General features: G+C 32.1%; 1 protein-coding gene across 2 annotated transcripts in view; it reads left to right on the top strand.

Moving 5' to 3' along the window:
- LOC125061098 (monocarboxylate transporter 13-like) overlaps window positions 1–16,391 on the top strand; it is a 43,962-nt gene that overhangs the window by 871 nt on the left and 26,700 nt on the right. For both annotated transcript variants that reach the window (XM_047666308.1, XM_047666309.1), the window contains exons 2-4: window positions 7,821–8,016; window positions 11,681–11,797; window positions 15,815–15,958. In XM_047666308.1, coding sequence (XP_047522264.1) covers window positions 7,902–8,016; window positions 11,681–11,797; window positions 15,815–15,958 — 376 coding nt within the window. In that variant the 5' untranslated portion in view covers window positions 7,821–7,901. The remainder of the gene's footprint in view (window positions 1–7,820; window positions 8,017–11,680; window positions 11,798–15,814; window positions 15,959–16,391) is intronic.

Raw genomic sequence — 16,391 nt, 5'->3', positions numbered from 1 at the left:
TTAAAATGAAAAGATTATCCTCAATAGAACACTAATAGCTGTAATTATTAAATGGCCTCATTATTGAAAACAATAACTCACCTACTTAGCTTATTAACAGAATTCAATTTAATTGCATCATTTATTTAATGTTCAGAGTTATCAGTTCAGTTAGTTATTTGTTGATTTTAATATATCTCTATATACATAGATTAGTTTGTTAGTTTTACTTTCTGAGCAAGCATGTAACTCTAAAGAATAACTAATTATTATATGATAACATGGTATGTTAAACTTAAAAGCATATACAAATAGAGTGCTTGTTCCATAGTCAACACTGTCCAAGTTCACGAGAATCGAGGCCATAACTGCGGCAGTCATCCACAACCTCCTTTGCCCTCACGCTATAGAAAACTACATGTAATGTAAATTTAGAGCAGACTCATTTGGGTGACCATACACTTAACTGTCCTTTAGAACTTTCCTGCAATAGACAATAAGATAAATTTTTAATTTAGTAGTGACAATTTATAATCTGTTTCAGAATCATATGGGTATTAATTTTGCTTTTATGTAGGCAAGTTGGTGATCACCCTTCTGTGTTGGGTTGAGTCATGTGCTAGTTTTTTACAATACTAATATCTCATTTTTTAATATAAATTTTTTTGTATTCTGGAACTTTCTGGAGTTTTCTTAAATTATAAATGGTTTACTTTGGATCATTGCCAATATACAATGTTTTCCATTGTGTAATGAAACCCATAACATAGTATTTTTCAAAGCGCTTTTGTGTCCTCATTTAAAAAGTGATTAATAACAATATAATTTTTAGGACAGTATCAGCCTAGGGGTATTTTACTTCACCGTTCGGGCAAGTGTTAATTATAAGAATTCATTCAACCGGGAATTGAACGTACTACCTCAAGATTGAAAGTCACGCGCTTAAACAACCACCAGGCCAAAATTGTCCTATCCTTGTAAATTATTATGCGGAAATAGTTTTGAATTAAAACACTAATAAAAATAAACCATTGCACAAAAACTATTTGGGAAACGTCAAATTGATCTTGACGTTTAGAGATTTCGCGTCGCCGACGCCGCCGTCGCCTTTCCCAATAATGATTAAATTGCTTCAACGTCATATATATAAACCGAATATACTATAGAGATATAAACTTATTCTGAACTGATTTCTAAAATTCTTTCTCCATGTCAATGCTACTCCAAAATATTTTAAAAATAAACGTGCATCCGGGGCGTGTTTAGTTAATTTATATCTTAATATATATATTTCTTGTGTGCGTGTGTATGTGACTGAACTCCTCCTAAACGACTGGACCGATTTTGATGAAATTTTTTGTGTGTGTTCAAGGGGATCTGGGAATGGTTTAGATTCACAAATCAGCCCGGCAGATGGCACTGCAGTCGGTACTTTCATACTTTGCTTAATATCCTAATCGCTTTAAATATCATGCAGGACAACGTCTGTGGGGTCCACTAGTTACATATATATATTTATGTAGTGTATGTGTTTATAGTATTTCTTTGTGTTTTATGTGTATTTTCTTAGGGCTCACTGAAAATGAGACCGTTAATATTGAACACAACACGTACTAATTAATACTTTAACTGCTATTTTAACTTTAAAATGAACACATATATATGTGGTCATATTGTTTTCTCTAACTTTAGCGATGATGCAATAGTCATGGCTATTTGTACAGTAGGATGAAAAATAAAATGATATTGAGAATAATCGGCATCAAACATAACTTAAAAAAAATATATAATAAATCCAATATTTAAGAATATAAATTTTTCACTTAGGGAGCGTTCAAGTATGTTATGAATTTGGGGGGGGGGGGGGGATTACTCTTATAAAACGTTACGATGCGGGGTGGGGATTGATTGAGTCACTGGGTGGTCACAAAACGTTTTACTACAGAAAAACGTTACGGCGCGTTACACTGAGAGGGGGGTCAATAATCTCCAAAAATTGCGTGACGTAATACTTGAACGCTCCCTTAGCCTCGTGACACAAATTGGACACAGATTAGTCTAATAGATGATGTAAATAATGTCGTCGCGTGATCATCCTTATCTTTGAACTTAATTTCGTTGGAGACTTTATGATCGTAAGATAATATGTGTTATTAAAACACATAAAAATCTTGATATCTTAATGTGTTTACTAGTGGCTATGATTATGCTATCTCACCTAGAGGAGTATTTTATTGGGTTCTAGAAAAATGAATGTTTAATTTGATTTTTTTTTAAGCCAAGTAACCGAATTAAAAACAGTAACAGTTTCTGTAATTAATAAGCTGTAATGGCTTTTAAAAACTTGTCAAATAGCTCGTTAACCAAGTCCAAATGTAAAGCTGTTGTTACACTCGACCTGACTAAACGTTGAGCGTTTTCCTTATAATGTAGGTCATTGTAATACAGCCGTTTTTCAAGATACGGAAATTCATCAGCGACATTTGCGATTCAAAGTAGTGTGTAAGTTGATAACTTTTGCAAAATTCAGCATTGCCTTCTTAATTTAGCAGTATTACTGTGAACCATGACTAACAATAATATTTATTGCACTATGTTTTAGTAGTGTAGTGCGTTCATGGCGATTCTTAGATAACTCTTACAAGTAACTTTCGTAAATAATCATAAAAATAAAACATGTTTTTTGGGAAAAACATGTTTTTGTAAAACATCCCTTATCAGTTAGGGGTTTGAAAGATAGATAGTAGCTGATTCTCAGACTTACTAAATATGCATAAAATGTCATAAGAATCGGTCGAGCCGTTTCGGAGGAGTATGGATACGAAAATTGTGACACGAGAATTTTATATATAAGCTTATTTATGTATATAAAGATATATCTACAAAGATGTATATGTATATTTGACGATATTTCATGATGATTCACGACAATATTTGCTTTAATAAAATGCTCTCCCGTTCATTGATATTAATGACGCACTGTTGTTGACAACATAATATGTAGGACGATATGTACAAAGTCTTAAGTGCTTATAATTTATTATTAGTAAACTTTAATGTAGTTTCTTTACTTTTTATTATTGCTTATATTTTAAATATAAATAAAACAAAGAGGGTAACAAAGTGGAAAGGGCCACCAGAAAAAAGAAAGCGTGGTCGCCCTTTTGCACGGTGGGCCGACGAGCTTAAGAAAGTTGGTGGAGAGGATTGGGAGAAAAATGCTCAAAACAGAGAGAGATGGAGGCAACAGGGAGTTTTGGAAAAAAAAAATATATATATATATATACAAAATACATACATACATACATATACACACACCATATATATATATATAGTAGTGTAGTGTTTCAAGACAATTTAGGGCGACATATTGAATAGATCTAATGAAATAAGAAATATTGCATACATATTCTTCGAAACTGTTATATTTGAAATATTAATTAATTTAAAATAATTAACAGATAACGGTTTTTTGTTTTACAATATAACATTAATAGTAAATTCAATTTACATTTATAAATAATTAAAACAGTTTTAAAATTTTACATGCGAAACTAATTAATTAGAATGTAAAATAGCATGCATAGCATGTAAAATTTTAAAACTGTTTTAATTATTTATAAATGTAAATTGAATTTACTATTAATGTTATATTGTAATAAAAAAACTTTAGAGGTGTCAAGGGACTCCCGGATGGAAGGAAATTCCTTTCGATTAATTTATATGTTAAACGACGACGAAAAAAAAAGCCAACATCACGAGGTGTTCCCAGGCGGTCACCCATCCAAGTACTGACCTCGCCCGATGTTGCTTAACTTCGGTGATCGGACGAGAACCGGTGTATTATAATAGCAAATAGCAAAAAAGTGTCGTGACAACTTTTCGTAAGAATTTTTTCCGTCTAGCCCCCTTTCACAACGCGCGATAAGGAACTTCGTTCCAAAAACCGTTACCTATTTCGATAAAAAAAACCAGTGCTACCTAGCTCTGGGCCTCAGATAGCTGTATGTCATCATTTTCTTAATAGATAAATAGTGATCATTTTTATGTGCCTGACACAAGCCATATTAAGTCTAAGGCATGCTGGTTTCCTCATAATGTTCTCCTTCACCATGCGAGTATTAAAATGCCCAAATGCCCATAAACAGCCAGGGATCTCAACCTCAGGGAATCAAAGCTACTAGGCCAGGCTGGTTTTAAATATTTTTTTCAAATACAGTCAAAATCTGTCATAACGACATCGAAGGGACTAATATTTGGTCGTAAAAACCGATAGTCGTAACAGCCGATGACGTTGTTAAGAACCTAATACAATAGAATTCATGTGGGACCTTTGATTTTGGTCAATATAACCGGTTGTTCTAAACGATGTCGTAGTAAACGGTTTTTACTTCAATAATAATGTTGTCTATCCGTTACATAATGGTTTGGAATATTCCTATTAATAATTCTAAACGAAGTCTTCCTATTAATAATTTTGAGGAAATTTACACCAATCTTTGATAAGTGTATTTAAAAATACATCATGCGTTGATAAGAGTGTAATGACCTTGTTTGATGATTAAAGGATTGTACTGTTGATATGTGGAACAATAAAATTCTGGGTTATCCAAACTTGTTGGTATTTTGGACCGTAAGATCATGAACTAGATTGTTCGTTGATGTATTTCGAGGCTGGAGTTTGTGGCGAAAGTATTTTATTTATGATCTCCATCACCAGCGATTCTTAAGGTAATTTCTACCGCGCACCACCACTATGTGGAACCAGCATTTCCAATTCGACTTAGGGTCCTTCAAGAAAAGAGCGTTCCAATTCATTAAGGCCGGCCGCAACGAGCCGTCTGGCGATGTTTGTGTCCATGGGCGGCGGTATCACTTAACATCAGGTGAGCCTCCTGCCCGTTTGCCTCCTGTCACATAAAAAAAGCTACCCAAAACGAACTTTCTTCACCTAACGCTTTTGACATATTTTGTGGTTCTCTGGCTTCAGCAAATAGTAGAATTTAGACAGTACAGATACTTTCATTCTTGATTCTTGGTTCAAATAGTTTAGTCGTTTTTTTATGGTTGTTTATATTAAGACTGCTTTTTGTATCTTGATTTCGCTGGTCGTGTAATATTATTGTATATACAGTCAAACTCGGGTAAGTGAGAACTGGATAAGTGAGAAAACTCTATAAGTGAGAGTGAAATCCGGGACCCATCTTTTAAAGCTCCCAAAACCTCCATTAGCTAGAAACAGAAACCTCTGTAAGAGAGAGTCGTTTTTCCCTCATGGACCTCCGTAAGTGAGACTGCTACTTATCTATACCTCTATAAGCGACAGTCGAGCTTATTTATTTATATTATTTAGGAGGAACTTTACAATAAAAATACATACATATATTCGACACAATTTATGAGTCAGAAAAAATCATTCAAATTACAAAAACAGAACCCAAACGAAATTGAAGGATTTTTTCAAGTATAAATAAATAAATTCTTAATAAAATATAGTCTGTGACTATGTTGTTATTGCTGCGTACCTCTCTCTATAAGAGAGAAACGCTACCCATGTACCTGCATTAGCGAAAAACTCGGATTGGTGAGAAACCACTTTAAGCGAGAATGAGATTGTGCTCCCTTGAACTCTCGTTTATCCAGGTTCGACTGTATATGTCAATTTGTATCAGGTTTTTATACTAATTTAGTGGTCCATATAAAAAAGCGCTTTTTCTCTTTTTCTCTAACCACTTTCTTAAAAACAAAATTTTCACTAACGATTCAAACTACATTCTTAAACCACATCTTCTATGTCTACGCTGAAACTGAACATTTTTGTGCCACAGTAGTTAAGTATTTTTGAAGTTATACTTCTTTAGGCCCGTTATGAAAAATTTATGAGAGTGAAATTTTACGAACATGCGTGAAGTTAGCAGCCAAGCCATGCCAAGAATTTTGAATGACCATAATGACCTTTGTAGTACCTTTTAAACAAATAAAGGAGTTTTAATAATTTTTTCAAAGAAATTTAGCCATGCTTTTTCACAAAGACCTATTGTTACTTAGTTAAAAGGTTATGAAACATACCTAGTTATTAAATTGAATGAATAATATAATAAAATAATAAATAATAATAATTATTAATATTAATTGATAATTGAATAATGTACTAAATATTAAATATTATTAAATTATTAACGTTAAATATTTATTATTAATTATTTAATATTTAAAAAAAATAAAGAAAGCCAAAGAAGTATAACTTCTTACGTGCGTACAATGTACATAAGTACACGCACCCTTTTTTTAAAGTGTTATGAAGAATGTATTCAGTCCCTAAAATCATATTTAGTCAATTGCTAATTCGTTCAGAATTACTGCAATGTAACAGTCGAAGAGAGTGCCTGCGTCTGGCTATACTCTCGGGGCGTAACTCCGACGATTTAGGAAATCGTCACGATTATAAAACTAAGAAAGTCTAAACGAGAAAAATGTACAGCCTTGGCTCGTACAACATATATATAAAGTTTTTTCTTTAAAAAAAGGATGGTCGTTTTATAACGGCACTATTCGTCGATACTATGTACGTATAGTATGACCTTGGTAGTAGTGTTTAACTGATTAGATTTCGCCTTGACAGTTTATTGCACTTTATATAGCAATGTGTGTGAGTGATATCAGTTTTAAAATTTAATAAGTTATGCATATTAGCGTTGCCTATTATGTAAATACTATTATATATTATGACCTTGAGTTCACTGCTAACATAGTTACGGTGAAAGGAAATTATGCGAGGAAAATTAAATAGGTGAAATGCATAGCATTGCTTAAAAAAACTACCAAGATACAAGTTTGTGGTCAACTAACGGATCAAACGTTGTTCTGTACACAGGTCTTTAATTAAAGAAACATTTAAAAATTAAACGATTTTTGAATCCACTTCAACACACAATAATAATAAAATCGGTTTAACAGTCAATAAAAATCTTAACTACAATCAATTTATATCTATATTATTTTTTACAGCATAAATAATACATTTTTAAAATAAATTAGTATTTATTTATTTATACATTCTAAAACAATGTGTATGCCTAAAAAATACAAGAAAATATGACATCACAAATTTAACAAACATACACATCAATTACATTAGAACATAAGAATTATCAAAGAAAAGAATTAAACAAACAACCACAAAAAAATAAATAAAACAAAACAATAATGATAATAACTAAAAATTAATAGTAATAACTAAAACTAAAAAGCTAAAAAATTACAATAACAGTAATAAAAAAACTAAATGATAACTTTAACCACATTAAGAGCCTGCAAAACAAAGTTACGGTAAGTTGGTAGACTGTTGTAAGAGCGTGGGTCCAAAAGAAGGGATGCTGACGTCCCTGCAAGCATTGTACCCGGCCTCCCCCGGCTCTATAAAACAGGATGAATTGGCCGATGTGAAAGGCCCTTGCTGTGCCAAGGACCATTCCACATCATTCGTGGCCGTAGGACCGTAATATTAACGGCTGATCGTGTGGCTGGATGCGGACAAGGCTACGCTGTTACCGTGTCCTGCCCCGGGCGATTGCTGGTGGCGCCGCGGCCGTGGGGTTTTAGTGGGTATGCACAACAACGAGTCCCACATAACCCTTCCCCACCAGGTCAACCATGCCGCGGGAGGGTACGCGTAACGCATTTCCCCACAAAAAAAAAAAACAGACTGTTGTAGGAGCGAGATAGCCTATTCACTGGACCATTAAAATAATGTAAAGCTTTCGTGACATTCTCGAGTTTTAGCAAGACAAAAGAACAGCACTTCATTTTATATATAAATATGGATAATATTATTTTTGCAGACCGAAACCAGCCAACTAGAAGACTGACTATGCAACTAAGCCACATTCCACAAAAAAGCATGCGCACGAGCAAGTGACAATATGGCAACACCAGCGATACGGCAAGAGGAGGTGAGCGATGAGGCGCAGGAGAAGTTGTTGGTCACTCCTGTCGTCCAGGATGAAGGTCTACTATCTGTCAAGTCTTCAAAGAAAGGTGGGTGTAAGCTCAAAATAATTCTTAGAAATAATTGTCTATGTCACTGTCTTTTATATTTATAAATAAATTCATCAAAATATGCAGAGTAATTGCGTAGATACGTATTTTTGATTGTATTCAGACACTCTTTAGAATTATTTTTAAATATATTATTACATAAATTAAAAGAAAAAGTCAAAACTTTGTATTATCTGTGATATTTTTAAAACTACCCTCAATTTTAAATTAACTTTAATAATTTCATGTAGGTAGTAAGTGTCAGTGCTGTATTGTGTGCCATTTAATTGTGATATTTAGTATAATCAGGTTATTAAATATAAATAATAAAGTGCGAAATGACAAAATACCAAAAATTAATTAATAAATCTAATAAGCTCGGTAAGTTTTGACTTAGTGATATATTTAAGTGATTTTTAACTTGACTGAACTTAATGCGCATGGGGCCTGGGTTTTGCTTCTTGTAAAAAGATTTAACATTTCACTGTCATACTACAATAGCCTTGCTTTATAGAAATAATATCTGTAATATCTCTCGTATAAATAGAAAGTTTTAAGTCCATTCCGACATATCGTGGAATAGGCAAATTTATTAGCTCTGATGTCAAACAATAATTATAATATACTATGACGTAGCTACATATATGTGTCAAACATTAATATTTCATTTTTAAATAGACATATCGAGTGTATACTATAGCCATGAAACACAAATTTCTGAATCTATAAATGTACTAGCGGACCCGACCGCGTTGTCCTGTCTCTTAACTATGAATATTGATTTCGAATTGGTGTAATTAACTAAAAAATATTTCAATCACAAACTGTTTATTATTCTAATGCTTTATGATATACAAATTTCTTTGTTTGTTTTTCTGGCGCGTATATAATTAATTTTGTTGGTTTTCCGACACGGGAACAGATGTATTTTATCAATATAATAACTCCGATCGAAGCATTTGTTTTAAACGATATTCATTTTTTTTATATCCTCTTTGACGATATTTGCAGCACGCATTCTGTCAATGTTCTGTACGCCATAAGGTTACATCAAAAAAGGTTCAATTGTAATAGCGCTATCCACTGAAAAAAAAATTGCTATCGTAACAAAAGTCCGTCTTAATATGTTTATTAAGTATTGTCAAATTTTCTAATTTTCCGCGCAATTTTCTTAATTTGTATAAGAAACTTCTGACAATAACAAACACAAAAAATAACTAGCGAAATCGGTCCAGCCGTTCACGCGTTCATTTTTATATATATGTAAAGAAATATTTATATTTCTTAAATTAGATTATTCATTATCTATTTTGTTTTTATAAATGTTCACTAGTTTTGTTTGTCTATGTATGTGTCATTTTTAATTTGAATATGAAGTGTTTGTTATGAGTACATTTTTAATTGATAATAAAAGAAATATGATAAAAGTACAACTGAAATAGCAAACTCTAAATGTTGTTTCTTAAAATAAATATTTTTGCAACACATTTGAGTTTAACTTATATATATATATATACAGATGACAAATTTGTTTTTTTTAATACGTAAGACATAAAATATTTCTCAGTTATGAACAGTTTTTATTGGATAATTAAATTGTCGTTTTTAGTATTTTTTACTTATTATTTATATTTTAACCTTCCCTGAACTTCCACAAATACTTCAGTATCATTAGCCAAATCAGTACAGCCATTCTCAAGTTTTAGCTGTTCTTGTCTTTATATATATCTTACACACTACCTTACTAACAAATATTATTTATACTTAATAATAATAATAAACCCGTTTTATTGACCCCAAGTCGCATTGGTTCGGATATACTAAATTAAGAAATATTTATTTATTAATTTCCTATTTTTACAATAGCTTAATACTTATACAAAGTATTAGAGGTTTAGAGGGGGCCTTTGCCAAGAGGCAAACCGAACTCCGACATATACTGGAGTGAAAATATATTAAAGTTCAGATATTTAAAGTGACAGAGTTTCGGAATTTAAAGGCTATATTATTATTATTATTATATAATACTTATACAATAGAAATCTTATTAATATACAAATAAAACTAAAAACATAATATGTGTAAACCTTTTTATAAGTAATTATAAATAATGCAATTCTTGTGAATTCAGCCAGTGTGCAACTTATATAAATAAAAACTTTTTAAATTTGTTTTAATTTTATTTTTAATTTTTATTATTACTTTGTAGGTTAAGACAATTGTAAATACAAATTATACGTATGTATCATGATTAAATGATTCAATTATAATTTAAAAAATACCTATATCCGTCTCACATGCAATAATATTCAGGAGTAAATTTTTCAAATCATAGTTGGCGCTAAATCTCGTCTCCTGACCTGACCTCATTTTGACGCGCGTAAAATTGTTTTTTGCCCTGGCAAGTCTCGACTCTGAATCTGAGCCATAGAGTATCAACTTTGCAGCAAAATTTAAACTGTTAAATAACAAGAATATTTGAATTACATTTGTATAATGTTTCCGTTGTCTATGATTCAGTGTTAACGACCGATTTGGTACTAGATAAATATTTCAATTTTTTTTAATGTTTATTAACCACGTAACGCAAACCAAGTATGAAAGTACTTTAAACAAACCTGTATTTTATCTTTTACCTGTCTAATAGCCTAGGATTATTTATTTATTTTATTGTTCAATATTAAATGGGCACATGGTTCATTAAATTCGCTTAAAACAGAATGAAATTCATTAGATACGCTATAATTAAACGCACCCAAACATACAAATCGGCCAAACAGACTGAGCTTTTCACAATCTTTTTATGTAATCGAAAATTAAATTACATTATTTAGATGACTAAGGGTCTGTTTCACAATGTATGGATAAAGTACCAAATAGTAGCAACACATAAATTATTTGGAAGATAAATTGTGCTATTTGACATTCACCGGACTCATAACTTATGATGGACTTGATGTGACGAATAGGGCTATCTGAACGTCGTGAAACGCAACAATAGTGTTAATCCTACCAATAATTAATAAATTGGTAATTTGGAACTTATGTAGAACTTATCAGTACATTTTGAAACAGACCCTAAGTGTCGTTTTAAATACTCGCAATGATAAAGAATTTAAAGTATTATAATTTCTATTTTTATTTATTTATTACACCACATAATATATATAATAGTATCAATCGCTTTTACTGGGAATAAATAAGGCACAACTGCGTTTCTCTGTGAATACAAAAGAAACAACATTTAAAACAAAAAACAAAACCTAGAATATAGGCTATATTCTAGGTTTTATAAAGTAAAATAATATATTGAAAAAATTAAAATATCTTACATATATTATGTCAAGTGACATAAATTAAACATCGTCGATCAGCCGGCAAAGACAACATTACAAAAGAGTTTATATAAAATACAATATAGACAAGCGTTTGTAGTAGGAAAATATATTATATTTTCCTTACATATATATTATTTTTCTACGGGATATCTATTCTAAAATACATGACAATAACGGTGAACATACATTTTACACAAAATAAAAATATTACACATCAAATTTTTGCTTTTACTAGTAATTTCCTATTTATAACAATGCGGATTAGGTACCGGATAGCGCTGAACAATTTTCGGCGCTTTTTATTTAATTTACTTATTATGTTACAGTGAAACTACCCGAGGATGAAGAGGGAAAAGTTGGACGTTTTACGATCGGGCCGGCTCCCGAACGAGATTGGGAGATGGTGCCACCGGACGGCAGATGGGGCTGGTGCGTGCTAGTAGGTCAGTGAGGTTTTGGGGTCAAATTGTGCGACTTTAAAATCTATTTTTTACTGTATATTTGTTCGTTTACTACTACTCCTACTATTATTTAGTCATTCTAGTTGGTAATGAAGACCTCGGTTCGATTCTTGGAAGAAAGAATTAATGTTTATACATAAACCGATAATTCCGCCTGTTGCATCGCTAGTAATTTGTTTCTTGTTTTTATTTTTTTTATTTAATAATCCTATTAATATTATAAACGTGAAAGTTTGTAAGTATGGATGGATGTTTGTAACTGTTTCATGTAAAAACTACTGAATGGATTTTAATGAAATTTTACAATAGTATAGCTTATACATCAGAACAACATATAGGCTACAATTTATAAAGATATTGTGTGAATTGTCCAAAATATCAAGTAAGTAGGAAAAATCTACTATCTGCGAGCTATTCTGGCGTGCGCTGCTAAAACCGCTAGAGTTACACATATGTAATGTATGATGGGAATGTTTATCTTTAATAGTCCTACAAAAAGCCCAGTATATATCTACATATGTCGTATGTGTAAGCCACTATAGCCAAAATAGTGAACCATAACTACTATAAAAATTGATAATTTATTACAAAGGCGCATTTGGTAATAATAAATTGATTCCTAAATGATAATAGATACTTATATCGCTTTTGGTATTTATGATAGATAAAATATGTCTTTCACGCTTAATCATTTGTACAAATATTATTTTATCCTGCGCAGACGAATTGGCACTTGCTTGTTTATACATTTTTTTAAATAAAACCTCGAGGCTCTTTTATCTCTGACTTTTAATAAATTTAAGAAATGTATTAAAGAAAAGCTGCGTAAAAAGGGCTTACTATAAAGTTAATGATTATCTAGTTGATAAAAAAGCCTGGGACTAGTGCTAGACGGGCTACTTCTAATTAATTTGCGATATTTGTTTTAAAATAAGTGTTGTTTGATGATTTGCTATTTTAAAAAAGTACCGAGAGTTTTTTTCGCCGGCTTTTTCTCTCGGCCTACACCCTCTATCTTCTTTGCTGATGAGTAGGGATTAATAATTTAATGACGTGGATTAAGTGAAACCTGTATCTTATGTTCCATAATAAACTTTTTTTTTTAAAAAGCGTAACCATGGTAACAACTTGTTTAGTAAGGCCAATTGAAGTTGTGACTTGAACGGACTGACGAATAATAATCTTAAGTGTTTTGTGCTAATTATTCGACTAGCGGTGACTCATTTTATAAGTAATGGGGGCAAGGCAATACTGTCTGACACTTGTTCATAAGGACATTACTATAATAAAGAAACTAGCTGACCCGGCAAACGTTTGTTTTGCCATATATTTCTAGGAAACATTTTTTTAGTTCAATAAAAATAACTGTACAATAATAAAAAATAGGGGTTCATCGTAGAGGGTTTAACAGGAGGGAACATTAGGAGTTGTATATGTATTTTTGTATGCTTTATCATAAACAAATAAAAACAAAAAAAATATAAAAAAATGGGGTGGACACCCCTGATCACTTAGGGGTTTAATGAATATGCATAAAAAATTTAATAAGAATCGGTCGAGCCGTTTCGGAGGAGTATGGGAACGAACATAACGTTGCAGTAGAAGTAATCTTTGATTTTGAAAATTCAGACTGTGTGGTGCAGTTTTTACTTAGCGTCACCACGATGTGCAGCGTTTTTGTCGAAGGAAGTTGAAATTTCGTAAAGAGTATTTATGGATTACATATTAGTATTTTATTTTTATATTTTATTCGTTATTTGAGATTTCAATAAATTATTTTGCATAAAATATAAAATACAAATATTTCATAAATTCTCTTTACGAAATTTAAATTTAAAAATAAAATTTCGTATATTTTCAATTTGTATATCTATATTCACAAATATAGGTATACAAATACATGGAGTGATCATAATATACTGGTACATGATCATCTATTGGGGCTTACTAATAATTAATTTACAAAGAAGTTTCACTTCTGACATGTGTACTTTGTACGCACGCACTTTTTTTTTTAAGGGATCCAAAGCCATGCGTCTCTTTAATATAACTTGTGGTACATACATACAAGTCGTAAACAACTATAGAAAAAAATTTGGAGCTGTTTTAAACCAAACAAATTTGCCGAAATTGTATATTTTTACGTATTTATCGATGGAACTGATGGAATAGATAAGGTTAAGAGGTGTTTATGTAGAAGCAATCATTCTTATAAAAAAATAAATCAGTGGCGCTACAACCTCTTTAGGTCATAGCCTCAGATATCTGAATCTGTTTCATGATCATTTTTAAATCTAATAGGCAAGTAGGTGATCAGCCTCCTGACACACGTCGTCGACTTTTTGGGTCTAAGACATGTCGGTTTCACGATGTTTTCCTTTACCGTTCGAGCAATTTTTAAATGCGCACATAGAAAGAAATTCCATTGGTGCACAGCCGGGGATGGAATCTACGACCTCAGATATGAGAGTCGCACGCTGAAGCCACTAGGCCAACACTGCTCAATCATTCTTATAGAAAGGATAAGTTTGATAGTGAATCATTTGAATCGATCATAACCGCGTCCTGTTCGATCTGTTTTTAGATTTTAATTGCCTATATCCTTTGAACTGTCAATACTCGTCGACATCCGTTGTGGAATATTTTTATTTTATTTTCCACCTTGCTATATAAACTTACTAGCAGACCAGCCAAGCGTTGCTGTGGCTAAGGTTTTTGTTATATTACATAGTAGCAAACTATTCAAGGGAAACGGTAGGAGAACACCAGTCATGGGGACCACCATGCTTTTTTGGTGGTTATGCCATTTAATTGTAGCTTATGTGAAACGTTGGTACTTTCAACACAGCGCCATCTGTTAGAATTGTGACTATCAAATAATAAACAAATATTTTGCAATAAAACAATATTGCTGGTATAAATTGAGATGTAAGCTATCCTATCTTTTAAGTTGGATCAAACTACACACTGTGTGCAAATTTGATTGATATCGGTTCGGTAGTTTAGGAGTCCATAGCGGACAAACAACGTGACACGTAATTTATATATATTAAGATGGAATGGTTTTTAATATAAATAAAATTAATTAATAAAGCTTTTTATAAATTTGACGAATATTTAAATTATATCCTTGGGATTGATTTGCTCCAATTCAAACAATTTGTATGACTCAAAACTTAGCGATTAAAAAGAGTGGCGGAAAGTTTTCTTGCCCGCTCTACGCCCTTGACTTGCAAACGTAAATTTATAATTTAACTTCTTTTCTGACATTCATAAGTGAACTTGTTTACCTATATGAATAAAGTTATTTTGAGTTTGACTAAGAGGCTAGATAGAATTTATATATTTAGAACTATTATATATATGTATATTAATAAAAGATAAGTCTTTAAAAGCATTATTTTATCTAAAGTATCCTTGTCTCTTTCTGTCAAATTGTCTTAACGCTGTGATGAAACGAGACAAGACTACTTCAATTAACACGTTGCAATTTGTTTTTTTTATTTAAGCTTTTTTGGTGACTATTGTTTTTATATAACAAACAAACGGTTATTTTTATTGCCAATTCTTCTCTTCCGTTCTACGCCCTTAATTTGAGAACTGGCAGTAAATGTAAAATTAGAAGCATTTCATTTTTTTTTTGACGTTCATAAGTGTACCTACATTGTTACCTATATGAATAAATGATTTTTACTTTGACCTTTTGACGGAAAACGGGCACGGGGCACGGGGCTCACCTCATGTTAAGTGATAGGCGGTATGGACACTCACATTGCCAGAAGGCTCGCAAGTGCGTTGCTGACCTTTCGGAAATACTTCAGTAGACAGCTGGTTCCACATAGTGGTGTTGCGCGTAAACTGCCTTAACACTCGGTTGTGAACCACGGACGTCGAGGTGATAAGACTGTATAAAAATCCTATAGCTTTAATCAATCACCATCAATTTCACTTTATCACCACAAAAGCTAATTTGAAATGTAATAAGTCTTGAAATTTCAGGTGCGACGCTGGTTAATATCCTGATCCCGGGCACGATCAAGTCATTCGGGGTGCTTCAACTTGAGTTCAAAGAATTATTCCAGTCGAGTGCCTCTGCATCATCAGGGATAGTAGCTTTATGCTACTTCTTGTACAGTAGTCTGGGTAAGTCGTAAAGTGTTTTTGTTTAAGGAATTGAGAGTGATATTTGTATGATATGTTTTGACGACTCATTGGTCTAGTGGTTAGTACCCCTGACTACGAATCCATGGGTCCCGGGTTCGATCCCCGGCTGAGACGAACATCGATGTGATGAGCATTTGGTGTTGTGCTTAGGTCTTGGGTGTTTAAATATGTATTTATATGTCTATCTATCTATAATATGTATGTATATCCGTTGCCTAGTACCCATAACACAAGCTTCACCAGCTTAGCACCACCTTATGGGACTAGGTCAATTGGTGTGAATTGTCTTTAAAAAAAAAAAAAAGATATATAATATGAAAACCTTCATTAGGCCTTACTTTCGTTCGCCTTGAGGTATATTTCTTGGTTCTTTTAATAATAAAATAATAATAATAAATCGTTTATTTGCCAA

The sequence above is a fragment of the Pieris napi genome, chromosome 23 (genome assembly GCF_905475465.1).
Source record: "Pieris napi chromosome 23, ilPieNapi1.2, whole genome shotgun sequence".
Classification (NCBI taxonomy): domain Eukaryota; kingdom Metazoa; phylum Arthropoda; class Insecta; order Lepidoptera; family Pieridae; genus Pieris; species Pieris napi.
This window is presented reverse-complemented; position numbering and strand designations above follow the sequence as displayed.